The following is a 27,363-nucleotide window of genomic DNA, read 5'->3' as shown; positions in this document are numbered from 1 at the left end:
TGAGGAGAATTTTTTTCTCAGATGTGTGTCATGGCACTATCTGTCTCAAGGGTTGGAGGGGTTGGCCATTGGACATTTTCTAAGACTGATGTCAACAGGTTCTCGTCAGACAGAAGAATCAGAGGCTTTCGGGGATAAATGAGAATATGGAATTCAGAAGACAAACAGATCAGCTGCAATCTTAGAGAATTGTGGAGCAAGCTTAAAGGGCAAAATGACTTATTGCTGCTCATATTTTGTATATTTGCATTTCCTAAATGTGCAGATTGCATCAGTGAGATAATAGCAATGTCTTGTCTGGCTGGATCAGAAATTTCATCAAAATCTGAATAATGATGTGGATAATATTTAATTTAAAGAGATTAATAATGTGATTGAAATTAGAAGTGGTCATTGGCAGAATGAAGGTGGAAATCATGATAAAAATCTGGTAATGAAATTTCTGAAATATTTTAGAATTTGTGAAAGGTAAAAATACAGATTAACTTGAGGTTGGTTGGCTCGCCGAGCTAGTTTCTTGTTTCACAGATGTCTCGTTACCATGCTGGGTAACATCCTCAGTGCGGCCTCCGATGATGCGGTGGTGTGTTCTCCCGCTTGGTTTTTAAACTCTGGGGTCCGTTGAGATGGATTGCCTCACTTCTGGTTTTCCTCCGTAGTGGAATGTATATCAGGTCGAATTCAATATGTTTATTAATAGCATTTTTCGTGAAGTGCCAGGCTTCTAGGAATTCTTGTGCCTGTCTCTGCCTAGCCTGTCCCAGGATTTTGGTCTTGTCCCAGTCGAAATGGTGGTTCTCATTGTCCATGTGAATGAGATGAGTGAGTACCGGCCATGTCTTTTTGTAGCTAGTTGGTGTTCATGTGCTCTTGTTGTTAGTTTCCTTCCTATTCGTTTGATGTAGTATTTCTCACAGTCACTGCAGGGGATTTTGTAGTTGACATTGGCCCTGTCCATGGAGGGGAGTTGTTCTTTAGTTCTGGTGAGCAGTTGTCGCAGGGTCAACCCTATGACAACTGCTCACCTGAACTAAAGGCCCACTCCCCTCCATGTGTTTTCCCTCACTTCATTAATAAAATTCTTACCTTCTCTACCACCATTTATTGTACTGTCAGCTGTTCAACCAGGGCTGCAGAGTTTCAAGGAGCTGGTAAGAAATAGAGGACGACTTTTTTTAAACCTTGGTGGAATTTTGACCTAATCTGACTGTGACTTCGTCTCCATTGTTGATTTGTCAGCATTTGAGTTAGCAATTCAATATTCAGTTAGGATGCTTCTAACTCTTGACACTATTCTGATCACTTCACTGCCACCTCTGTGGTGTGCAAATAAAGCTTCCAAGCAGAGTCAGGAGTTATGGTATAAAAGTCCTGTAAGATTGTAATAAAACCAAAATATTTTCCCACTGGTTAACAAGAGCAAACATAGAGGACTGTAATTTGATGAACAAGGAAAGAAAATGGGAGATTTTTTCTTTAGGTTGTGAGAGCATGGCATTTGGCCCTGACAAGGAGGTGAAGATTGGACTTTGTCATTTTCTACAGATCAACTAGTTAAACTGTAAGCATCTTGTGCAACTGGATGCTGAATTATGTGTGTCGTTCCATGTACCTACTAGCGGAAGCCACAACAGCAAGTATCCTGATTCCATTCAGAAGGCAGAACCCTCGATTCTTCCTTAGCATGTCTCAAAAGTTTGAGCATAACTGTCTTTTCATTTCTCAAATACAATGGATCCCAAATTCTTTAGAAGTTTTAATAGATCTCAGTTAGTTTGTATTCAAATGTGTTTTTGAGTCCAATGTTTTGACAAAAATTTTGTTCTTGGTCACCTTTATTCATCAGACATTATGCACGTGCTCCATATATTTCTAATAACGCTTTATCAGCGTGTCTTTGCAGTTGTTTGATATCACCTGAAGTAAGTAATCGTGATGGATTGATCGAGGCGCCATCCCATACTGGATTACATCTGCCCTGTTTCAGCCAAAATGTGGAAATTACTTGTCATTTGTAACTGCCAGAGTGAAGGTTAAACAAAATGTAAAAGTTGGTGTGGAATTAGTCAATACCAGAAATATTATAAACACCCATAGGCAGATAGGCATTTTATATGCAATTAGAAGAGCATATTGGAGCCAAGCTTCAAAGCTGTTATCAGGAACATTTCAAATGAAAGAAATTCAGAATTATTGGTTTTAATGCCTAAGAACACTCCCATTTCTTGGATTTGTAGAAGGTCACCAGCTGAGCTTCAAACAGGAGAGCTTTGTTCTTTAGCAGTGGATTTTAATGAGGGAGATTTGCTTATCAAGTTATGCAACGTCAGCTGCATCGGCTGCTGAGAGTCTACTTTGATAGTTTACTTGTATAGAGTTTCAGTACACTGCCGTTGGTTTTATAGATTGGAGTTGTGATCTCTGTTACATTAAACAGACTGGATAAGAGTCCTGGAACATCAAAAAGTTCAGACAAGTGAAAGGTTACCATCGAGTCAAAACTAATAAAGCCAAAGTTATAGTAAAAAAAATTGGATGTATTATTGTTTTGCAAAACTTTCCGATCATTCTGACTATTGACTTGAAAAGGCAGACAAGAACATGGATTCTGCTCTCAGTTTTTATACATTTGCCTGCTTTTCGTATGTTGCTTCGTTGGAAACCCCATTGGTGACATATTCAGCTCCATGCCCACGAGAACTGAATGGCTGCATGACACAAAATACATCTGTTCTGGACTTCAGTGGCCCCAGACTCAGAAGAAACTATCCGGACTGCCTGAAGAACTACAAACAATTACAGGTGAAAATCTAGAATTTTTACTCTTAACTGATTAGTTTTTTTTTATCAAAGTAGACTTGAAGAAAAGATGTTTGAGGCATAAGGAGAGGCTGGGACTTCTTTTTCCTTGACCATAGGAATTTGAAGGGTTACCTTTATAGAGGTTTATAAAATCATGAGGGGTATAGGTAAGGTGAATGGTAGGTGTTTTTTTCCCCCTGGGGATTGGAGATTTCAAGACAAGTGGGAGTATTTTTAAGGTGAGAAGAGAAATATTTATAAAGGACATAGTGGAGGGTGAGGGGCACCTTCTTTTACAGAATGGTTCGTGTGTGGAATGAACTTCCAGAGGAAGTGGCAGATGCAGAACAGGTACAGTGTTTATAAGACATTTGGATAAGTACATGAATAAGGAATGTTTAGCTAGATATGGGCCAAGCACAGGCAGATGGGACTAGTTTAGTTTGGGATTATGGTCGGCATGGACTGGTTGGACCAAAGGGCCTGCTTCCCTGTTCTATGACCTCTTCCTTTAAAGCAAATTGAGTTACTTGTTCTTCTGTAATTGTAATTTAAGGAAATTAAGTGACATCAGACATGTGTTTAGAATACCACAGATGACAAGGTGTAGAGCTGGGTGGACACAGCAGGCCAAGCAGCATCATAGGTGCAGGACAGCTGATGTTTCGGATCTGGACCCTTCTTCAAAAACCATTTGTATTCTTCTAAATTCAAGGTCGGCGGCATTTACAATAAACAAGATACTTCTGACAAAATATTAGTTGTTACTCAGTAAGACAAAGACAAATATGTCCTACTGACCAGAGATAATGGGAACTGCAGATGCTGGAGATTCCAAGATAATAAAATGTGAGGCTGGATGAACACAGCAGGCCAAGCAGCATCTCAGGAGCACAAAAGCTGACGTTTCGGGCCTAGACCCCGAAACGTCAGCTTTTGTGCTCCTGAGATGCTGCTTGGCCTGCTGTGTTCATCCAGCCTCACATTTTATTATCTTGTACTACTGACCAGCTGTGTTCAGAATATGATCCTTTTTCCAGAAACACAGTCACACAGTGGTTATTTCTGCTGCCTCACCGCACTGGGGATCCAGGTTCAATTCATCCCTCAGGTGACAGTCTATGTAGAGTTTGAACATTGTCCCCACAATTGCATGGGTTTCCTCCCACGGTCCAAAGATGTGCAGATTAGGTGGATTGGCCATGCTAAATTGCCCATAGTGTCGAAGGATGTGCAGGGTGAACTAGGCATGAGAAATGCAGAGTAGGCTAGAGGGAGGTGAATCTGGGTGGGATGGTCTTTAGAGGGTCAGTGTGGACTCGATGGGCTGAATGGCCTGCTTCTACACTGTAGAGATTTGTTGATGTTATTCAAGGAATGAAATGTGTCATATTTTTGAACCATGTAAATGTCGCTCTATCTGTATTGTGCAGTTTAAACCTAAGCTCCTTATTCTGTTCAAAATGAAGTGTCAATTTAACTACTCAAAAACCCAACATGTGTCTTTTTTTAATTCCTAGAAGATATAGCTGTTCTTTGGTGCTCAATATTTTAATAGCTGCATCTTCTGTTTAAAACAAACAGGACGATGTGCCTATAAAGCTTGGGGACTACAGGAAGAATTTCATGTAAAGAGGTTTGGAGATAATTTATTGTCAAATGGATTTTGCACAGAATAAAAATTTGAGGTTAAATTGCAGTGAAATTTTAACTTGCACTTTAGAATTGGCAAACTTATAATTAGTAAGTAAACGCGTATGTAAATGTTACTAGTGTATCAAATTTTCCAAGCCTCACAATTAATGCAGGTCAATGTGACTTACAAGAGTAGATATTTGCTGTAACATGTGAGTTTGTGTGCCGAGAACATTTAACAGAAATCCTTGGGCCGGAGGGCTATTCACAATACAGAAATAAACATTTGCGCCATCACAGCCATCAGGTAACACCAGGTTTCTCTAGTGTATTCAGTATTTATCTGACTGTTCATAGGAATGGTAATAAATGACTACAACAACATTACATTATGTAACCCTCACAGCAAAATCATAAATAACCCACATAGTTCTCCTGAGCAACAAAAGTTGATGCTGAGTTCGAAACATTGATCAAATTTATAATTAAAATCAAATAACTTTGTTTAATGTTTGATTCCAGGTGCTACTTCTGAATAGTACTAACTTAGAGACTGTAGAAGATATAGCATTTTCAAATATTTCCAGTCTTCGACAGCTTTACCTTCATGACAACAGATTAGTCGCGTTTCCTTCCAAACCAATGGCACCACTCACTTTCCTCGAAGTTCTATTTATCAGCAACAATTTCATCAAGGAAATTAAATCAGGTATTTTTTTTCTTTTTCCCATCTACATTAACAAATAGTTTAAGTTTCATGATATGAGTTACAGGGACTTCATTACAAGCTGTTCCCCCAACCAATACTGCCGTCAAATTAACTGACTATGTAATATTGTACTGTTTGTGGGATGTTGGTAGGACATATTTATTTTTCTTAATTGTTTGTTGGGTTGTGGACATTCCTGACAAGGCTAATATTTGTTGCCTTTTCTTAATTGCCCTGGAATTTAGTGGCTTACTAGACCTGTCAACCACATTGCTAAAAGTCTGGAGTCATATGTAGGCACACCAGATAATGATAAAAAAATTCTTTCCCCAAACTGCATTAATGAAGTCGCAGCAGCTTCCGTGGTGGAATTTGAACAGTTTCACTGCTAAATTTGCTGATTTCCCCAAAATAAGTGAAAAGGACATAAAGAGTCTACAAATGGATATTCAAGTGGCAAATGGAGTATAATAATGGAAAATGTGAACTTATCTGTTTTGTCAACAAGAATAGAAAAAAGATAAGTAGAAATTGCAGAACTTTATACAAAGGAATCTGGGTATCCTGAAACATCAGTCACAAAAGGTTATACAGATACAACAAGTGATTAGGAAGGTGAGTGGAATTTTGACAATTATTGTAGGAGGAATGAATACAAAAGGGGATTGTTTGCCACTTATCACATTTGTATAGTGTTGGCAAGAGTGCCCTGCGTGGTTTGGGCCGCTTTATTTTATAAAGGATGAAAACGTGTTTGAATCATTTCTGAATTGTTTCAATGAGAATGATACCTGATCGTCCCCCACTCCCCCAAAAAAGTACACATTCCCTCAAGAGGAAAGATCGAATAAGCTGTTCCTTTATCCATTGGAGTTTCAAAGTATAAGAAGTGATCTTATTGGAAAAGTATAATGTCTTGACAGGCTGGATGCTGTTTCCCCTTGTGGGATAGATTAGGACAAGGGCACTCTGTTTACAAATAAAGTGATGCCCAATGAAGGCACATTGCGAAGCAGTCTTTTCCTTGCAGTTTTGGGATTTTTTTACCCCCAGAGAGCAGTGCAGGCAGGGCCACCAAATATTTTAAAGACCAAAGCAGTGACTAAGAATCAGGAGGAGATAGGGAAGTGGAGTTAGGCTCATTGGATCAGCCATGATCGTATTGAATAGCGCAGCAAGCTTCAAGGGGCCAAATGACCTCTGCTGTCATCTGGTTTGTAATATTTTATGTTTAATATATCAGTTATATGTCACCCATTCATTCGTGGTATATTGAAGTTATGCTGTTTTTGTGATGAAAGTAATGCCAGTTAGTAACATCTCTGCCTTTCGTGTGGGGAAAATTTAAAGAATTAGCACCAGTACAAGGGGGCTGAGTAAAAGCAGAAGTTGCTGGAAGTTCGGCAAGCCTGGCAGCATTTGTGAAGAAAAAAAAAAGTCAGAACAGGGCCAGTATTTCTTCCTAGCTTCTTTCCTGCGCTGTCATTTTTATGGCTCACCTATTTTTTACCCAGAACAGCATGAATAATCAATTACTTCAGCTCTATTGTGGCTCGGAACCTGAAAGTATAGAGCACTCACATGGTATCAGAGTGAATTTGACCAAGACCCAAACAATTTTTGTACATTGTAAAAATAGCCATAGACACTAGGAAATGCAGATTGGATCACAGCTCAAGAATTTGTACATGAATTGTTAATAATTCATTTGATCAACTATGATTCTAAATATGATTTTAACAAGAACTTTTGAAGTACAGAGTACTAAATATTAAAAATACAATTTGATTTATTTCCTGACATCATAGGAAGATGTTACTTTGCTGAGTAAGGCAGTACTAGGTCACATAGAGAAGTGATAAATGGGGAAGATAACAAACTCTGCTTCATTTTCTGCAGTTGGATGAGAGCCAGAGACCTTTACAACATGCACTGTTGAAATTCAAAGGTGCACACGAGAAGTGCAAATTTGTAAGACCTCTCTTTAAGAGATACATCACTAATATTTTGAAAGAACTTTGTTTCAAGCTCACAGGCAGTAGGGTAAACTTTGATCTGCACCAGCTGGATATGAAAACCATGTGGTTTCTTCGGTGAGTAGGGAAATCTGTCAGATTAATGCCTAACTATGAAGTCAAAAACCTGCCCAATGCTGTTTAACATGTTGCATACTGATATTAAAGGAATATTTTGAAAACAGACTTTGTTTTTCATTAGGCGCATTTGAGCATTTGCAGGAGCTCAGGGAACTATATCTGGGACCCCAAGCACAGTTTCAGGATTTTCAGTATCAAGCATTAATCCCTCTGAGAAAAATTAAGGTAAGAATAAAGTTCAACAAGCAAACAGTGCTTTGAGAAGATGTTGAAGTCAGATATCTATGTTCAATGCCATTTGATTCCTCTTCCATTTGTCATTTCCTTAACTACTCACTGTTTACTTCTTTCCAGCCAATCCTGCCTGCTATTTGGGTTTCAGTTTTAAAGGAATTTTATCAAAGGCCTTTTAGAAATCTAAAAGCATACCTTACAGATTTCCACACTTCACTTCTGCAGTGATTACTCAGGCAGAAGCTTTTGTCTCCAGAGGCATGCAATCCACTGGACGATTCACATGCTTAAATCTGTTCTTGTTAATCTATCCCACAGTTTCACCACATTTTGATGCAAAACTGTTGATCTGGGATTTTTTTCTCCTAGTAAAATGTAAGCACCATATTTCCAGTCCAAGGACACCTGAACATTTGGTGACTCTCCTTGATGATTGTTAACAAATGTCAATCCAGTCCCTCACTGACCCATGATGGATAGTTTCCTTCTGTCAGTGTAGTGAATCTGTAGGATTCTTTACTTCAGAGGGTGTCAAAGCTGGGTTCAAATATACTCAAAGCTGACATAGACAGGCCCTTAATCAGTCAGGGAATCTCAGGCTATAGGAAAAGGTGGAAAAGTGGAGTTGAGGATTATCAGGTCAGCCAGAGCAGACTCAGTGGGCTAAATGGCCTCCATCTGCTCCTATGTCTTATGGTCTTATAGTCTTATAGGGATGATCAATCAAAGAAGAGTCACCCCCATGGTTGGAGCAGTAAGAATTAGCATGGGCCTCACCTTTCAATCACAGGCTAGTTCTCTCTCATATTTGCAATTGATAGACTCTCTGCTTGGCTACGAGCAGGGAACAGAGGAAGAAGTTCCGTGTGGTTGGAAGAGCAGTGAGAAGATTTGTGTTAACAATGAACAGGCCTGCCAAAGGAAGGGGGCTGTCAAAGCCCAAGGTGGCCTGGGTGGAACAGAGAGGTTTGGAAGGATGTCTGCCTGCTAAGACCAGGAGCTGCAATGTGGGGTTGGGGTTGAACCCCTGAGTGCAATTGGTGGTGGAGAGGATAGGAGCTGGGCAACAAAATGGGAGTGAGATGGACTGCAGAGTGTTGTGAACCCAGCTGGTGTTAATACTGAACAAGTTAGATCTCAGAGTGACACCTTACTTCATAAACCTAACTTCGTTTCTTTTAAATATGTAAATATGTTCTGCACCTGACCGCGAAAAGACTGCCAGTGTAATTTTAACAAAAAATAAAATGTTTATTAAACAAGTACAACATGAACTTCATTGCAAAAGTCAAGAAGATTAGAAATCGTTTCTGATGAAAGGTCCCTGGATTCGAAATATTAACACTTTTTCTCTACACATGCTGCCTGACATGGGGATTTCTCCAGCACTGATTGTTTCAGACATCCCAGCATTTGCCCTTTGTTTTTATTCTTACAGAAAGATTTCTTTAGTGACATCAGAGAAGGATTGAAATCACAGCAATTTTGTCCCAACAATATCCACACCACCACTGAAAGCCCAGTGAAGAATTACCACTGTCCCCATATTAAGATTTCTTGCTCAGGCTGCCACAGCCACACATTTTCTTCCGACAATTTTTTATACATTCACTCGATGCTTTCTGCTTCATCTTTAATGGAGACATTTTATAAAATCAGTACTTGCTTTAACTTCCAACGAACATGATTTCCTGAAATCCCGTTCCCAGCAGTCTTTCTTTGGCACATAGCCACTGACTGTCTATTTGATTTCTGCATTGTTTCATCTCTTCAAGTGCTCTAGGACCCCTGTTGCTAGACAACAGAAGTTTGTTTCTTTTTTTTTAATGTACTAAACCATTTTGCTTCTCTCTGTGGGTTGAAAATTCTTATTAAAAATGCAGGTCTACAGACAAGCCTCCAGATCTCCCACATTCAGCCCACAACAACAACGCTTTATTTTAAAAATAAAAATCACGAGCCCCATTCTTCGTTCAAAGATGTACTATATCAATTAAACTTAAAGTCATACATTGTTCCTAACATCATCTTGAGGGGAATAGAGATGAAAACACATTTTTAAAAGACATGTTCATTATTCCATTATGAGCTCATTATTTCTGTTTTATTATTACAGATTTTACAGTGGAAGTAATAATTATTTACAACAAATACACAAAGACCTTTCATAAAAATCATTCCTCACAAGTCCATTTTGAACACAGCTTTCATTTTACTTAAGGTTTGGTCTTGATAAAGCACCAGCTATGATATTGGTTTTTTTCTGCGACATCAATAATTTTCACATTGTACAATTGTAGTATTAAACGTCAAGAAACTGTCTCCAATTCTTGTTATGATACTTAGCTCAGAAAGTCAGAGGACTTTGCTCCAGATAAATGACAGTCTCGCACTTCTTTGACAGTAAATTTTAAAATGACATAGATCAACACCAAACTCAAGGTCTCCTTTTCTACAGTTGACTATTTCTGCTGGCAAGCATTCAGCTTTTTGAGTAACTGAGTAGGCATTCAACGTTATCTCATTTTTTATTATTTAAAATGCATGCCAACACATACATTGCTGGTTTCACCTGCCAGTTTAAATGATTGAGCATAGTTCAATGCTGTTAAAATTGGTGCAGTAGTCATACAGTTTAGAGATATCAAAGGCACTCTGACACTCTCAGTCCATTAAAAGTTCTTCCTTTTCTTTAACAGCCTTGTCAGGGGAGCCAGTATAGTACTGAAAATTGCAGCAATGTAGAATTCACTCATGCTTATGTAGCACAAAACCTTTTGCTCTGTCTTAAGTACTGACCACTCAATATAGCCATTATTTTTGCTTCTCTGCTATGTGGCCTTGTCACACTGTGGTCCAAATAAGTTACTTTTCCTTTTGGTAAATTCGCTTTTTGCCTAGTTTGTAACCAGCATGGTTCTTTGTGGCCAAACAAACAGTCTGTTCAAGTGCTATAAAGATTTTTCCCAGGTTTGACTTAACCCAACAATACCACCAATGTGTACCAGGCCATATCAGGTAGGAGCAGAAGTAGCCGTTGACTCAATCGAGTCTCTCCACATTTGCAAACACCTTGTTGATTATTCTTGAAAATGCACCAACAATGTTTCAATTGTGAACATTGATAAAATCCATCTGGCATTTTAGCAATACTATATTGTTCAGTCTAATTACTGGAGGGTGGATTTTAGTTTTCAATTTCTAATTCATTCAGAAATCAGTCTGATATTTCTACTTCATTTCCTACTCATTTCACTGCTGTCAATGCACTCTTCTGACTATGCTTTCTGTCACAATTTCACTTGAACATATTAACATGACGCAGTTGTTGATTTTTCCTCATGTCTGAATACTCACTACATTATTTATATCATTGAGCTTCTTTTTGATGATAAAGTCCAGTGAATTCTCTTTTCTGTGGATCCCTAGAGACAAGTACAAATAATATCATCTTGTCTGCAGAGACACAACTTTGAGCTTTGACTTTCTTTTTTATCTGTTCCAGCTGCTTGTTTGTTGAACAATTTTCAAATGCTTTTTTTGTAATCTTGCATAAGTTGGATCATTTTCCTGGTAACTTGACATATATTTTGGGACTGTAGTCTCAGAGCTTTGGTTTGTATTTTTTTTTCTTTAATTTAATGGGGGCTGCATCTCATGTTCATATATCAGGTCAAAAGGACTGAATCCTGTGAACTCGTTGGGGACGTCCCTAATGGCAACTCTTAACAACAAATCATTAAGACAAAGCTGATAATAGGCTCTATTCACAAGCTATAATGTGTGTTTGCATCTCTCAAAGGCCATGCAGCCGCTGCTGAATGCCATCAACATCCACCTGGTTCAGTCATATCCTTTAGGGAAGGAAACATGCCATGCACACTCTGAGTGACTTACTTACATGTGTTCCCGGACCCACAACAACATGGGTCACTTTAAAACTCCTAGGGCAATTAGGGATTGTCAATGAATGCTGGCATGACATCCCATGAACAAGTAAATAAATCTTTATTAGTATGTCTCTGAAGAATACCTTTGTTCCATAAATAAAATCACTAAACCTTTCCAAAGTTATTTTGTTTATCTTATTGGGAGTAAAGGGAACATTTCCCTGTTTGACTTAACATATCTAGAACCTCCAGCAGTCTGATGTTTTCTCTGCAATAGTTGAGGAATAGTTCTGTTGATGATCCTGAGCTATCACACTATTCCTAGTAGGTTGTGAAGAAACACACCTCGCCGATTTCACTGTTACAGTTTTAGTAGCCATTTCCTTTCCTCGTACAACTACAAGGATTCTTTAGGTGTTCCTAGAACTACAGTAGGTGTTCAGTTTACTTTCTAGCAATTGGTTTAGGTATGCCTGCCATATTATAATGTAAACATACAATTTTCTTTACATTCTTTACTTTCCTTTTAGATTCTAGACATATAAAAATTAGGAGCAGGAGAAGCCCTTTCAGCCCTTCAAGTCTGCTCCACCATTCAAGATGATCATTGTTAATTGTCCAACTCGTTACCCTGTTCCCACTTCTTCCTATATCCTATGATCGCTTTAGTTCTAAAAACTATACCCAACTCCTCCTAGAAAGAATTCAATGTTTTGGCCTCAACTACTTTATGGCAGATATGGTGTGTTGGCTTTTGTTGGCAGGGTAATTGAGATTAAGAGCCACAAGGTTATGCTGCAGCTCCTATAAAACTCTGGTTAAACCACACTTGGAATGTTGTGTTCAGTTCTGGTGACCTCATTATAGGAAGGATGTGGAAGCTTTAGAGAGGGTGCAGAGGAGATTTCCCAGGATGCTGCCTGGACTGGAGGGCAGGTCTTGTGAGGAAAGCTTGAGGGAGCGAGGGCTTTTTTCATTGGAGCGAAGAATGAGGGGAGGTGACTTGATAGAGGGGTACAAGATGATGAGGCATAAAGTGAATAGTCAAAGGCTTTTTCCCAGGGCAGAAATGACTATTACGAGAGGGCATAATTTTCAGGTGATTGGAGGAAGGTGTAGAGGAGGTGTCACAGGTAGGTTCTTTACACAGAGAGTGGTGGGCATGTGGAATGTGCTGCCAGCAGTGGTAGTGGAGTCAGCTACTTTAGAGACTTTTAAGCAACTTTTGGATAGGCACATGGAGGATAGTAAAATGTAGGGTTTGCAGGGTAGATTGATCTTATTAGGATAATAGGTCGGCACAACATCGTGGGCCGAAGGGCCTGTAATGTGCTGTACTGTTCTATGTTCTATGATTCCACAGGTTTGCCACTGTCTGGGTGATGAATTATGTCCTCACCTCAAGCATAAATGAACTACCCTGTATCCTTAAGCTGTAACCATTAGTTCTGGTCTCCCTAGTAGTCTGAATATCCTTCCTAAATTTATCCCGTCAGGTTGTGTTAGAATTTTGTGTTTCAATGAGATCCCCTCTCATTCTTCTAAACTACAGTGAATATAGTCTGACTTAATCTAGTCTGTTATCTTAAGTCATAAAGTTGTACAGCACAGAAACAGACCCTTCGGTTCAACTCATCCATGCCGACCAGGCATCCGATACTGACCGAGTCCCACTTGCTAGCATTTGGGGCCATATCCCTCCCGACCCTTCCTGCAATCCTGGGAATCAGTCTGATCAATCTTTGTTTAATTCCCTCCATAGTCAGGACATCCTTCTTCAGATAAGGAGACCAAAGCTACAAACAATATTCCAGGTTTGGTCTTAGCAAATCCCTGTACAATTGCGGCAAGATATCCCTGCTCCTGTACTCAAATCCTCTCACTACGAAGGCTAACATACCATCTGTCACCGTCTGCTGCACTTGAATGTTTACTTTCAGTGACTGGTGAACAAGGACACCCAGGTCTCATTGCACTTCCTCTTTCCCAAGCTGTCACCATTTGGATAATAGTTTTGGCTATCAAAGTGGATAACCGCACAGTTATCCACAATATTCTTCATCTGTAATATATTCATCTACTCACTTGTCCAAATCACACTGGAGCATCTCTGCATCCTTCCCATTCAACTTTGTGTCACATGCACACATTGAGATATTACATTTATCTAAATCATTAATATTTATCAAAGTTAGCCACCAGAACTGCCAAATCTAGGATCTTTGATACTTGATGCTCATCTAATAAAGTCTTCAGTGTTACCAGATTATTATTTTGCAATTCATCAATCACGATTACCCCGTGTTCTTAAAATGTGTCTCCAACTTCCGTGATTGAAACCACAGATTTCTGCATTTATTTTTGCCTCGCAAATTCCAGAAATGTCTGATTAGGTTTATTTCGCATAGTTGTAAGATTTAGGTCACAACTGGTCTCCAATCCCAATAGTTATTTGTTTCAGGTAACAGTAGACAATTTCCTGTGGTAACTCAGGAAACTTTACTTAAGTTATAAAATAATGCTTATTAAAGCAGTACCTTTACAGACTTGCTACTGTTCTTGCTTGTCAGTTTTGCTGAGAGTGCATAATTGACACTTGGTCGCTGCCCAGTGCCTTTGGGTTTTCTACTTCCAGTGAGACATCAGGTTGTATGAACTTCAATTTCAAGCGTAGGATGTATCTGGTTACTGGAGCTCATTGCTTATTGTCTCTTCCCAAGCCACAAGCCTCACCATGATTATTACATTCTATTTGGTCTGGGTGAGGTGTTTGTTGAGGCTGATGAGCATTAATTGATGTCACCTCCCACTATTATTTAAAATTGATGAGATATTGTGTAAACCGTCAGAACTTCGAGTTGAAAAGGCATTAGGACGGGATGACATCCAAGAATATTTGAAGGAAGTCAGAGTGCAAATTGTGGAAATACTGACAATTATCTTTCATTCTGTGGTGAGAATACTTCCAAAAACAACTATTCAGGATAAAGTTAACAGTCACATCGAAAAATGTGAATTGATATGCAAGAGTCAGCATGGATTTTTTAAAAAGGGAAAATTGTATCTAAATAACTTGCTGAAGCTTTTGAAGTAGTACGGAGATGCTTAATGAGGGGAAAGTTGTTGATCTGGTGTAAATGGACTTTCATAAGGCATTCAATGTCATGCCACATCAGAGATTTGAGAACAGTAATAGGTAGTGACATAAAAGAGACAGTAGCAATGTGGATACAAAATTTGACTGAGGAATGCAAATAGAAAGTAATGGTTGATATGTATTTTTCAGGCTGGGTGAATGTTTGTCAAGTTCTGCAGGGATTGGTATTGGGATCCTTGCTAGATCCTGTGTGTTTGGAAAAATTTCAAAGTTTTCAGATGACAGAAACCTTGGCAGAACAGTAAATTATGAGTCAAGTGTTGAAATTTAGAATGATAGTGATATTTTGGTAGACTGGGCTGGAGGTATGGGATACAGGGTGATTTGGCTGTCTGGATTCAGAATTGGTTGGCTGAAAGGAGGCAGAGAGTGGTTGTAGATGGTAAGTATTCTGCATGGAGGTCAGCGCTGACTGGTGTCCCGCAGGGCTCTGTTCTTGGGCCTCTGCTCTTTGTAGTTTTTATAAATGACTTGGTTGAGGGGTGGGTTAGTATGTTTGCTGATGACACAAAGGTTGGAGGTGCCGTTGATAGTATCGAGGGCTATTGCAGGCTTCAGCGAGACATTGACAGAATGCAGAACTGGGCTGAGAAATGGCAGATGGAGTTCAACCCAGATAAATGAGAAGTGATGCATTTTGGAAGGTTGAACTTAAATGCTGAATATAGCATTAAAGGCAGGATTCTGGGCAGTGTGGAGGAACAGCGGGATCTTGGTGTTCAAGTGCATAGCTCCCTCAAAGTTGCTATCCAGGTGGGTAAGGTTGTTAAGAAAGCATATGGTGTTTTGGCTTTCATTAACAGGGGGATCGAGTTTAAGAGCCGCGAGGTTATGCTGTAGCTCTACAAAACCCTGGTGAGACCACACTTGGAATATTGTGTCCAGTTCTGGTCGCCCTATTATAGGAAAGATGTGGGGGCTTTGGAGAGGGTGCAAAGGAGGTTTACCAGGATGCTGCCTGGACTGGAGGGCTTGTCTTACGAGGAGAGGTTGACTGAGCTCGGACTTTTCTCTCTGGAGAGAAGGAGGAAGAGAGCTGACCTGACTGAGGTGTACAAGGTAATGAGAGGCATGGATAGAGTCGATAGCCAGAGACTTTCCCCCAGGGCAGGATTGACTGCCATGAGGGGTCATAGTTTTAAGGTGTTAGGAGGAAGGTATAGAGGAGACATCAGAGGGAGGTTCTTCACCCAGAGAGTTGTGAGCGCATGGAATAGTTTACCAGTGGTAGTCGTGGAAGCGGAGTCATTAGTGACATTTAAGCGACTGCTGGACATGCACATGGACAGCAGTGAATTGAGGGGAATGTAGGTTAGGTTATTTTATTTTTGGATTAGGATTATTCCACGGCACGACATCGTCGGCCGAAGGGCCTGTACTGTGCTGTACTTTTCTATGTTCTATGTTCTGTGGGTGACAGATAAAGCTCAACATAGAGAAGTTCTGAAGAAAGGTCTCTGGACCCGAAACATTGGCTCTACTTTACATCCACAGATTCTGCCAGACCTGCTGTGTTTTTCCAGCATTTCTGTTTTTGTTTCTGATTTCCAGCATCTGCAGTTCTTTGTTTTATTTTTGTTAGTAAGTGAGGTTAGTTGGGGGTCAGTTTTAATAGTTATTCAGGATTAGACAATGTATACAAAATTAAAACTTATCCCGAGCAGCAATTTAATTAACTGCAGTGAAACCCTCTGAATTTTGTGACTTAAATGGAGAACTTTGGAAGTTTCAATGTTGTTCAGGGGCATCTTCAGTTTCCTGGACAATTCCTTTCGAGTCTGTTACAATGGAAATTCCACAGGGTTCCCACATGAAGGTCCCATCTACACTTCAGAAACAATTATCCAACTATCAGAAAATTTGTGCCCATATCTCCTGTTTCTTAACACAAACAATACAATGTATGAATGTGATGGTTTTAATTGTTGCTATCAAATTGGCTGGGGCAAGGGAAGATAGCAAAGGGGCAGAGGAGCTTTCTTGGGTAGAGAAGAGTTTTGGATCCCTCAATTATGCAATTGTGGATTGTACTAACATTACCAAAAGGATGTGGATGCTTTGGAGAGGGTGCAGGGGAGGTTCACCAGGATGTTGCCTGGCATGGAGGGCGCTAGCTATGAAGAAAGGTTGAGTAGATTAGGATTATTTTCATTAGAAAGACAGAGATTGAGGGGGGCCTGATTTGGGGTCTACCAGATCATGAGGAGTATACTCAAGGTGCATAGCAAGAAGCTTTTTCCCAGTGTGGGAGACTCAATTACTAGGGGTCATGAGTTCAAAGTGAGAGGAGGAAAGTTTATGGGAGATATGTGTGGAAACTTCTTTACACAGAGGGTGGTGGAACGCATTGCCAGCGGAGGTGGTAGACACAGACACGTTAGTGTCTTTTAAGATGTATCTGGACAGGTACATGGATGGGCAGGAAGCAAAGGGATACAGACCCTGAGTAAATAGATGATAGGTTTAGACAGAGGATCTTGATCGGAGCAGGCTTGAGGGCTAAAGGACCTGTTCCCGTGCTGTAATTTTCTTTGTTCTCTTTGTTCTTTCTTTGTACTCTTGTCATGAAACTTCAATTGGATCAGTTGATGCTGATTTCATAAAGGCTTACATTTGTGTTATCACATCTCATATATGAAGTACTCGAAGTGCAGTACTAAATAAAAACCAAAAGAACAGCAGATGCTGGAGATCTGAAACAAAAACAGAAATTGCCGAAAAAACTCAACAGGTCTGGCAGCATCTGTGGAGAGAAATCAGAATTAACATTTCAGCTCCAATGACCCTTCCTCCGAACTTGAAGTGCAGTGATTGTTCTAGAGAGAGACATGCAACTGTTTACACCACTTCACCAGACTGTGAGCAGTGTGATTATGATGCTGGCTTCTTGTGTGTCGAAGTCTGTTAATTTTTTTTAAAGATTAATTGTTGCTAAATGATGTCTGCTACTTTATGTCAATTTTAAAACCTGTGATTTATGAAATTAATGGTTTCCTTGTATGTTGTGCCTTCCAATTTAATTAATATTGTAGAGTATATTGTCAAACTCTTCCAGTTATGCTACTTGCTGTCCAATTACCCCAAAAAACACTCTCGTAAAAAAGGTGATGTTACTATGGGACTGTATCATCTAATAAAGATAATAGCGAGAAGAAAAGGGAAACCCTGAAAGCTCTGAATTCCCTCATAATTGTCAACACAGCTACAACTCCTGAAAACTTAGTCCTTATGAATATCTCGAGGGGCAGCTTGTGGTGCAGTGGTAATGTCCCTACCCCTGGACCGGGAGGCCTGGATTGACAACTCACTTGATCTGGAGGTGCATAATAACATCTCTGAACAGGTTGATTAGAAAAGTAGGTTAAGTAAAAAAGAAAATTGAATATCTCAAGAGGAGCCCATGGGGAAATAAATGGAAAGTAAGAAGGAATTCAACTTGAGATGCATACCTAAACCTGATTTGATTTAATTTACCAAGTTAAATCTCAGTCAGGGATGACATTCTTTGGGGAAGTGAGTGAACATTTGTATTGGACACAAAACTTTAAAACTTTCTTCTCGTTAAATTAAAAGGGTTTTTCCTGATTTTTAACCCAGCCCTCTCGTCTGCTGGGATTATTCAACTATGTTTTATCCAACCTCCTTCCCCACCACCACCACCCCCCAGCACCCCAGCAACAATTCATAATTGCAAACATGCATTTTTCCTACAAAATTGCTGCTCAACAAACATCTCAATCTTGTTGACTTGGACCCAATTTGACGCGGTGTTGGGTCTGAGCTAGTTCATTTGGAGAGAAGGGGCTCAAAAGTTTTTAAGGCACAAGCTTATCAGAACAGAATGGGGTTCAGGCATTAAAACCAACAATAGCCTCACAACACAGAAAAGAAAATTGCTGCTCCTATGATAGGTAGGTCCATGATTAATGTCCAGCAGTCAAAGATGAAGGTACCGCTTTTGATGGTAGCATTGTTTCCAATGGAGGTCTGCCAAGTGAACCCACGGGGAGTTACTCTATTATCATCAATGTAGCTAATGCTCTGAGAATTTGGAAATGGTAGCCCAAATGAAGCATTTCTGTTATGCAGGTCATTATGACTGCAAGCATCCTACTGATTAAAGTCTAGTTTGTACCGGTTCAGTTTTCCAAGGTCTCTGAAACTTGCATTTGTAATCAGCACAACAGGCAAGAAAGCACTGTATAAAGCTAACAAACCAGATGTGCTGAAGTCAAGCAATTTTAAAAATCAAGAGTCACGAAGGTCAGAAATGACACAACGTCAGGTTGTAGTCCACAGGTTTATTTGAAAACACAAGCAGTCGGAGCCTTACTCCTTCAGGTGTTAGTGAGACAGGTGATATCAGACACAGAATTTATAAGTAAAAGATAAAAGGGTCACACCATTGATGAGGATGTGCACCGATAAAGACCTTTAGTTCTCACAGGACAAGGACTTGAAAGGAGTTCAGGGATTTAAATATACATATTAATCAATTAAAACCTTCTAATTGATTAAAGATTTAACAGCATCTTAGGTTTGTTTAGTACATCCTCATCAAATAAACCTGTTGGACTATAACCTGGCGTCATGTCATTTCTGACCTTGTCCACCACAGTCCAACACCAGCACCTCCATGTCAAAAATCAAGAAGCAAACGCAAATACATTTACAGTCAAGAATGCAGGAAGGCGATGAGGCCAACCCTGTGGAATTTTCTCCATGAAGCAAGTAAATGCTTGGGGCTGAATAGTATTGGTGAAAATATCTCTGAGCATACAGAGCATGAAAAAAATACTGACACGTTAAATTATTTCCTTCAGGTGCTGATTCTCAGAGGCCTCAACCTCACATTTGTACCAGTTATTAATCAAATGCAATTGCTTCAGGAACTGGACTTATCCAATAATAAAATTGATCGGATATTAGCGCAGTACTTTTATAAACTGACCAAACTACAAACACTGCGATTATCAGGTAATAATGTACACTATTGAGTGTTTCAATTAAATGATAAATGCTCATTTCTAAAAGTTTTTAAGTGTTGTTTTAGTACTTCTAATTTAGCTGTAATGCATTGAAATTATTTGATTGCAAATTTTTCCAAAGGAAAATAACCATCTCATTGCACAGTGTTTAGATTAGTAAGTATACAGGGATATTAATAACAAAAACAGTGTGGGGATACTAAATGAAACATTAGGTTCAGATTTTGATAAGAGTAAAGAGCTGAAAACGAAAATATCATCAAGCATTTTAAGACCGTCATTCTTCCACAGTTGATATTTCCCCTCAGTAGTCACTGTGTCATTGATTGCGTCAGTTCTCAATTTTATTAACCCTTTTTTCTCACCTTTTATCCCACCAGCTATTCTATTATCCTTAATGCATCATCTGCAATAGAATCCCACCACATCTTCCCCCTCAGCTCTCTATACTCAGGATACTGCTCTCTCTCATAAACATTCTTTAGTCTTCCACTATCTCTACTTAAAGTTTCTGCTTCCCTTCTTATTATCAACACCTGCAATAAGAATAACACATTCATTTACCTCTTGCCACAGTACTGTCCACTGAGACAGCAATTTGCACTTATAATTGAACCGTTCCCACCAGGTAGGAAGTGGATGTCAGCAACCGACCAGCTGATTCACTCCCTACCTAATTTCCCATTCTGTTGATTCCTCTTCCCTTCTGGACCCTCTTTGTTTTTTATAACAGTGGGATTGAGAATAGTTGGATAGTAGAAGGTCAGTGATTAAAAGTATAAATCCATGGGCTGAATGCAGAATTGTGACCTTTATGGCTGAGAAGGAAAGGGCAGCAGATGCATGGCAACACCACCACCAGCAAGTTCCCTTCCGAGCTGTACACACTATCCTGACTTGGAAATATATCACTGAGTCAAGTTACCGGAACTCTCTTCCAAAGAGCACTGTGGATATACCTATTAAACATGGAAGGTCATCTGGGAATAGTGCAGTGGATGCGTTTGAATTTGTTCACAAGGTGTAAATGTTGCTGGTTTTACCAGCATTTATTTTCCTCTCCTTCATTCCCTTTCAGAAATTGATGGTTTCTGCGTGGGTTTCTGCCTGGGTGATCCGGTTTCCTCCCACAGTCCAAAGGTGTGCACGTTAGGTGGATTGACCATGCTAAGTTGCCCATAGAGTTCAGGGATGTGTAGATTAGGTGGGTTATTAGGGGGATGGGTCTGGGTTGGATGCTCTGAAGTTTGTTGAGCCCAAGGACCTGTTTCCACACTGTAGGGATTCTATGAATCTATAGTCGATGAATCACATTCCTGAACCATTGTCATCCATGTTTAATAGGTATATCCACAGTGCTCTTTGGAAGAGAGTTCCGGTAACTTGACTCAGCGATATATTTCCAAGTCAGGATAGTGTGTACAGCTCGGAAGGGAACTTGCTGGTGGTGGTGTTGCCATGCATCTGCTGCCCTTTCCTTCTCAGCCATAAAGGTCACGAGTTTGAAGGTGCTTGTTCTAAGGGTGCATAGTCTGAAAGGTTAATACTGAGGAGTGCCTAAAGCACCACTCGTTATGGTATTGTCCCATGGATTTGCTGCAGAACACTTTAGGATCGTAAAGAAGACAAAACATCCAGACCGTACAAGATCTAGTCACCACACGGTGAAGTGTGGACTCTGTTTGACTGCACCTGCAACAATATTGTCAAAGAGCCTTGGAAAGTTGCTGCTGTTCATCTTGTTGATCAGTAGTGCCCAACCTTCTCAGTACCAAGGCATAGAGGGTACATAACCAAGCAAAATACAGCGCCTCACATTTATTTAAATTAAACCCCATCTGCCACTCCTCAGTCCATTGGCCCATTTGATCAAGATCTTGTTATACTCTGAGGTACCCTTCGCTGTCTACTATGCCTCCAGTTTTGGTGTCCTAGGCAAACTTGGTAAACATACATCCAAATCAGTTATATAAATGACAAGAAGCAGAAAATGCCTTCCTTCAAATTTTATAATCTTAATTACCTGCCTTCCTTTAAGTAGGCATTCGGTAATTTAAATCAGTATCTTCAAATATATAAATCATTTTGTTTCGCTCCCTTATTAAAATGCGTGTTTATACTTTAGTTTTCAATTCTGCAAAATTCAGCTCAAATTAGTAACTTTTCCTCTTCATAGGTGCTGATCTGTTAAAAGAGTAAGTATGTTTTTCTAGCATGACATTATTTTGTTTGTAATGTTTAACAGATATAACGATTTTCTATTCAGGTTTTCATAAGGGAATGTATTCTCTGGTGCATTTACTTCCATGCTTTGGGCTTTCATCAAGCAGATTTGATGTAAAATGGAGTGTGATAACTCTCCTATGAAGTGTCTTGGGCTGGTTTATTCTGTGTTAGAAGCTCGACAGGAATATGAGCTATTGTTGTGCAACACAGAATTATAGGTGAGAACAAATCTTGAAAGACCTGTCATTTGTTCCTCTCTATTTCCTTTAGTCAAACAGGTTTGAGAAAAATTCAACATTCTGATGTCAGGTCAGTAGGCAGCAATAAGTGTAGGGGCTTGATATTGAGTCAGTATCTAACACAGCAATCACCACTACAATGAGGAACATGTAGAAAATGTCATCCTGTCTGCCTGATGAATCTTTGTATTCATTGACTGATGAAACTTTTCAGAAAGTATTTACTGTGTGTTAGTTTATTAACTAATGGTTTATGAAAACAATTTACTCACTTAGTCTAATCAATCTATGATTAATGTTTATGATCAAGGTATGATAAATATGATCGTATTAGGAATTAACTACTTTATTTAAAAAATCTGCCAACTGTCCCTAACCCAGTTTGACACTTGAATCCTTACGTGTTTTCAATTTATGTACAAAAAAAAATCTTCTTTTAATTTTTACTCACTACAAATCTGTGAATTGTTTTTGCAGGTTCGGGAATTACATTTATAAGCAAATCAGCCTTCAACTCTCAAAACAATATGAGATTATTGGATTTGTCCAGGAATAAACTAGTCGCCTTTTCTAGAGAGATCCTAAATCCCATCATTCAATCAGTAGGTGGTGCTGTGGACATCAAACTGACTCAAAACCCATTTCACTGTGATGCTAGGATGTGCACCATGAAGAAGTGGTTGGATTCTGTAAAGGTACAATTTTGCTGCCTAGCTTCAGAATTAATAGAACATTTACATTTAATTTAAAGGAACTGTTGAAAATTAAGTTATCTTTTTGAAAAAGAAAATGCTATGAGCTAACTTGAAAGTTTGCATATTAAAACATTCCACCAGGGCCACCCAACTCCTGATCTCAAGCAGTCTTGATCCAATGGGGGGCCTAAGAGCTGGATTCCGGAGGTGACCTAGCAAACTGACATCAATGGGATTCAGATGGGAAAACTCTCCCCTAAATGGAATCATACCTGATATTGAGGAAGATGGTTGTAGTTGCTAGAGCTCAGTCATCTAAGCTCCAGGATATTGTCGAGAATTCCTCAGCAACTTACACCAACCATTTTTAGCTGCCTCATAAATGACCTTCCCTTATGATTGCACAATGTTCAGCACTAATTGTGACTTCTCACATACTGAAGTAATCATTGCCCGTATGCTACAAGACTTGGCTAATATTCAGGCTTCAGCTCAATATTGGCAAGTAACATTTGAACTGCATAAATGCCAGTTAATGACTATCTTTAAACAACAGAGTCTAACCATTTCCCCTTTACATTCAACAACATTGACGAATAATCACTATCAACATCCTCTTGGTTACAATTGACTAGAACCTGAACTGGGCTAGCTATACAACTCCCATGGCTTCAAGAGTACCTCAGAGGCTAAGAATTCAGCAGTGATTAACTCACTTGCTGACTCCCCAGTGCCTGTCCACCATGTAAGAGTGTGATGAGTTAGTCTCCACCTCTCTGAATGAGTGCAGTTCCAGTAACACTCGAAGTTCATCATTCATCATGACAAAGCAACCCACTTGCTGGGGACCCCTTCCACCAATTTAAACATCTGTTCTCTTCACCACTGATACATAGTGGTAACAGTGTATACCTCCTATATGATGTACTGCAAATAACTCACCAAAGCCTCTCAAACAGCATCTACCAAACCTGTATATTGTATCCATTGCACCCAGTGTGGCTTCCTCTACATTGGGGAAACCAAGCGGAGGCTTGGGGAACGCTTTGCAGAACACCTCCGCTCGGTTCGCAATAAACAACTGCACCTCCCAGTCGCGAACCATTTCAACTCTCCCTCCCATTCTTTAGATGACATGTCCATCATGGGCCTCCTGCAGTGCCACAATGATGCCACCCGAAGGTTGCAGGAACAGCAACTCATATTCCGCTTGGGAACCTTGCAGCCCAATGGTATCAATGTGGACTTCACCAGCTTCAAAATCTCCCCTTCCCCCACCGCATCCCAAAACCAGCCCAGTTTGTCCCCTCCCCCCACTGCACCACACAACCAGCCCAGCTCTTCCCCTCCACCCACTGCATCCCAAAACCAGCCCAGCCTGTCTCTGCCTCCCTAACCTGTTCTTTCTCTCACCCATCCCTTCCTCCCACCCCGAGCCGCACCTCCATTTCCTCCCTACTAACCTCATCCCACCTCCTTGTCCTGTCCGTCTTCCCTGGACTGACCTATCCCCTCCCTATCTCCCCACCTATACTCTCCTCTCCACCTATCTTCTTTTCTCTCCATCTTCGGTCCGTCTCCCCATTTATTCCAGAACCCTCACCCCATCCCCCTCTCAGATGAAGGGTCTAGGCCCGAAACATCAGCTTTTGTGCTCCTGAGATGCTGCTTGGCCTGCCGTGTTCATCCAGCTTCACACTTTATTATCTTGGATTCTCCAGCATCTGCAGTTCCCATTATCTCTGTCTACCTATGACTCAGCTTTAGGTCTCTCTGTTCCATCACATTCCTCAGGACCATAGCATTAACTGTACAAGTTTGTCTTATCAAAATGCAATATCTCACATTTCTCAAAATCTGCCACTCCTCAGCTCACTGGCCCAAGTGAGCAAGATCCCTTTGCAATCTTAGATAACCATCTTCACTGTCAACTGTATCATCAGTTCTGGTTCTGAGATTGTAGGAACTGCAGAAGGTGGAGAATCTGAGATAAGAAGGTGTCGAGCTGAATGAACACAGCAGGCCAGACAGCATCAGAGGAACAGGAAGGCTGATGTTTCGGGCTTAAACCCTTCTTCAAAAGAAGGATCTAGGCCCGAAACGTCAACCTTCCTGCTCCTCTGATGCTGCTTGGCCTGCTGTGTTCATCCAGCTCTACACCTTCTTATCTCATCAATTTTGGTGTCAGTTCTGTCCTCCGTCATCAAATTAATACTGTAAATGGAAAAGCCCTGGGGAAAATTGATGCACAGAGAGATCTGGGTGTTGAGGTCCATTGTACCCTGAAGGTGGCAACGCGGATCAATAGGGTGGTCAAGAAGGCATATGGCATGCTTTCCTTCATCGGACAGGGCACTGAGTACAAGAGTTGGCAGGTCATGTTACAGTTGAATAAGACTTTGGTTCGGCCACATTTAGAGTACTGTGTACGGTTCTGGTCACCACATTACCAAAAGGATGTGGACGCTTTGGAGAGGGTGCAGAGTGGGTTTGCCAGGATGTTGCCTGGTATGGAGGGCGCTAGCTATGAAGAAAGGTTGAGTAGATTAGGATTATTTACTTGAAAAAGATGGAGGTTGAGGGGAGACCTGAATGAGGTCTACAGAATCTTGAGAGGTATAGACAGGGTGGATATCAAGAAGCTTTTTCCCAGAGTGTGGGACTCAATTACTAGGAGTCACAATTTCAAGGTGAGGGGGGTAAGTTTAAGGGACATATGCGTGTAAGTTTTTTACGCAGAGGGTAGTGGGTGCCTGGAACGCGTTGCCAGCAGAGATGGTAGAGGCGGGCACGATAGCGTCATTTAAGATGTATCTAGACAGATACATGAACGGGCAGGGAGCAGAGGGATAACAGATACTTGGAAAATAGGCGACAGGTTTAGATAGAGGATCTCGATGGGTGCAGGCTTGGAGGCCTGAAGTGCCTGTTCCTCTGCTGTAATTTTCTTTGTTGTTAATGTTTTCAGTCTCCTTTCCTGCTTTTAAATTCCTTATTTTCTAATTTTATGCACTAGCCATATTATACAAGTCTGCTGTGCTCCTGAACTTTATCTTCTATCACATTATATGCTGTCATAAAATATTTTTTATTTTAAAGATTCAGAAGGACTGTGCAATGATTTTTGTTACCTTCTTTGTAGAGTATTAGGATGAGACAGGCATAAAAGAGTTGTTTTCTTGAAAATAATCATGTAGAACCAATCCCTTGGTAAAATACTACGAAAAATAAGCCAGTCACAAATGAACACCATGTAAATTCCTAGATAATAAAGTGTGGAGCTGGATGAACACAGCAGTCCAAGCAGTACCTAAAAGCTGATGTTTCCAGCCTAGACCCTTTCTGATGAAGGGCCAATCCCGAAAAGTCAGCTTTTGTGCTCCTGAGATGCTGTTTGGCCTGCTGTGTTCATCCAGGTCCACACACTGTTATCTCGGATTCTCCAGCATCTGCAGTTCCCATTATCTCTGATTATGTATATTCCTGATTTCATACAGACCATAATCTAGAACACTTGCTTTTCATGGTTGCAGGTACAGCTCGATATGTTGTGTAACAGTCCTGACAGCTTCAAAGGGCGCTGGATGAGCCAGTTGTCACTTTCTCTTTTTAACTGCTCAAAGGAGCCTAACTTTGCATTTTTACCAAAAGCATCTCAAGCAAACAAAACTAGTCTTGTTCGTTCATTTCTAGGAAAAGGTAATTACCTGTTCTAGTTCTTTACATTTTAAGTATGATTGCTGAACTTTCACAGCAGCCTTTTTCAATGCAGGTGATTTTTCTTTTGCGTTTTATCAGGCGTCACTGCTATTGTAATTATTGCTGCAGCTGCACTCTTCACTCTCTTCCTTGGGCTAATGTACTTATCACCAGTGAAGTCAGTTGAGTCATTGAAACACTGTGGCTGCACCAGAGTGGAATCTACTCCTCAAGAAAATGACGAGCAAGATACATGCAGTTCTTTTATTTAAATAAAACAGATGTCATGTTTTCAAAATTTTCATCAACAAAAATGGTCAACTGACCTACTACTGTAAAATAAGACAAATTATCCTATATAGCCTTTTTTTTTGTTTCTTGGTTTGCATAACATACCCTGCATTCAATATTGTAAATGCAGTTTTGGAAACAAATATTGGTATAAAAATGTAATCTTTCCCAATCAATCACAGGATGTCCCAAGCACTTTGTTAACAATTTATCACGCAATGAACGGACCAACATGAGGTCAGTTTTAAAGTGGAAAATAAATTGTAATATTTTACTAGGTAGGTATTTGGAGTCAATAATTTGTTTTGAAGCACAGCCTTCTCAACTTTGTTTCCTGCTCATTGCCACATAACTAGACAACTTTTCTCATTGCTTTCTGTATACCTAAAACAAGGTATATAATGTTTCATCAATTGTAAAAACTAAGTTTTGGTACAATGCTTTTTTTTAAAAACACTTATTTGTAAGTACCTTAGAAACTTTGAGCATCTGGTTTGTGATTACACGATGTGATAGAAGTGATTTGGCAATGCCAGCTCTCCATGTGACAGAGAAAGAGAAGTATTCTCAAGAAACTCAGAAATGATATGTTACCATCAATTTTAGGGACTCTTCAAATTTATGCAAAGTGCACACTTACAAGTTTTGCAAAAGGACTTAAATCCTGGAGTTGTTGAATGGTGCCTGCAGTGGTGGACAAAT

General features: G+C 40.0%; 1 protein-coding gene across 1 annotated transcript; it reads left to right on the top strand.

The window, feature by feature from the left end:
• The first annotated feature begins 2,367 nt into the window (after positions 1-2,367).
• LOC125464847 (SLIT and NTRK-like protein 4) lies at positions 2,368-27,060 on the top strand. Its single transcript, XM_048557725.2, has 7 exons — positions 2,368-2,802; positions 4,960-5,146; positions 7,364-7,467; positions 19,347-19,500; positions 22,454-22,671; positions 26,205-26,370; positions 26,470-27,060. The coding sequence occupies exons 1-7, from the start codon at positions 2,602-2,604 to the stop codon at positions 26,640-26,642; spliced, it is 1,203 nt and encodes a 400-aa protein (XP_048413682.1). The 5' UTR covers positions 2,368-2,601; the 3' UTR covers positions 26,643-27,060.
• Positions 27,061-27,363: the final 303 nt, after the last annotated feature.

Source organism: Stegostoma tigrinum, chromosome 1 (genome assembly GCF_030684315.1).
Source record: "Stegostoma tigrinum isolate sSteTig4 chromosome 1, sSteTig4.hap1, whole genome shotgun sequence".
NCBI lineage: Eukaryota > Metazoa > Chordata > Chondrichthyes > Orectolobiformes > Stegostomatidae > Stegostoma > Stegostoma tigrinum.
Note: the sequence above shows the minus strand (reverse complement) of the source record. Positions and strands in the feature narration are given on the sequence as shown.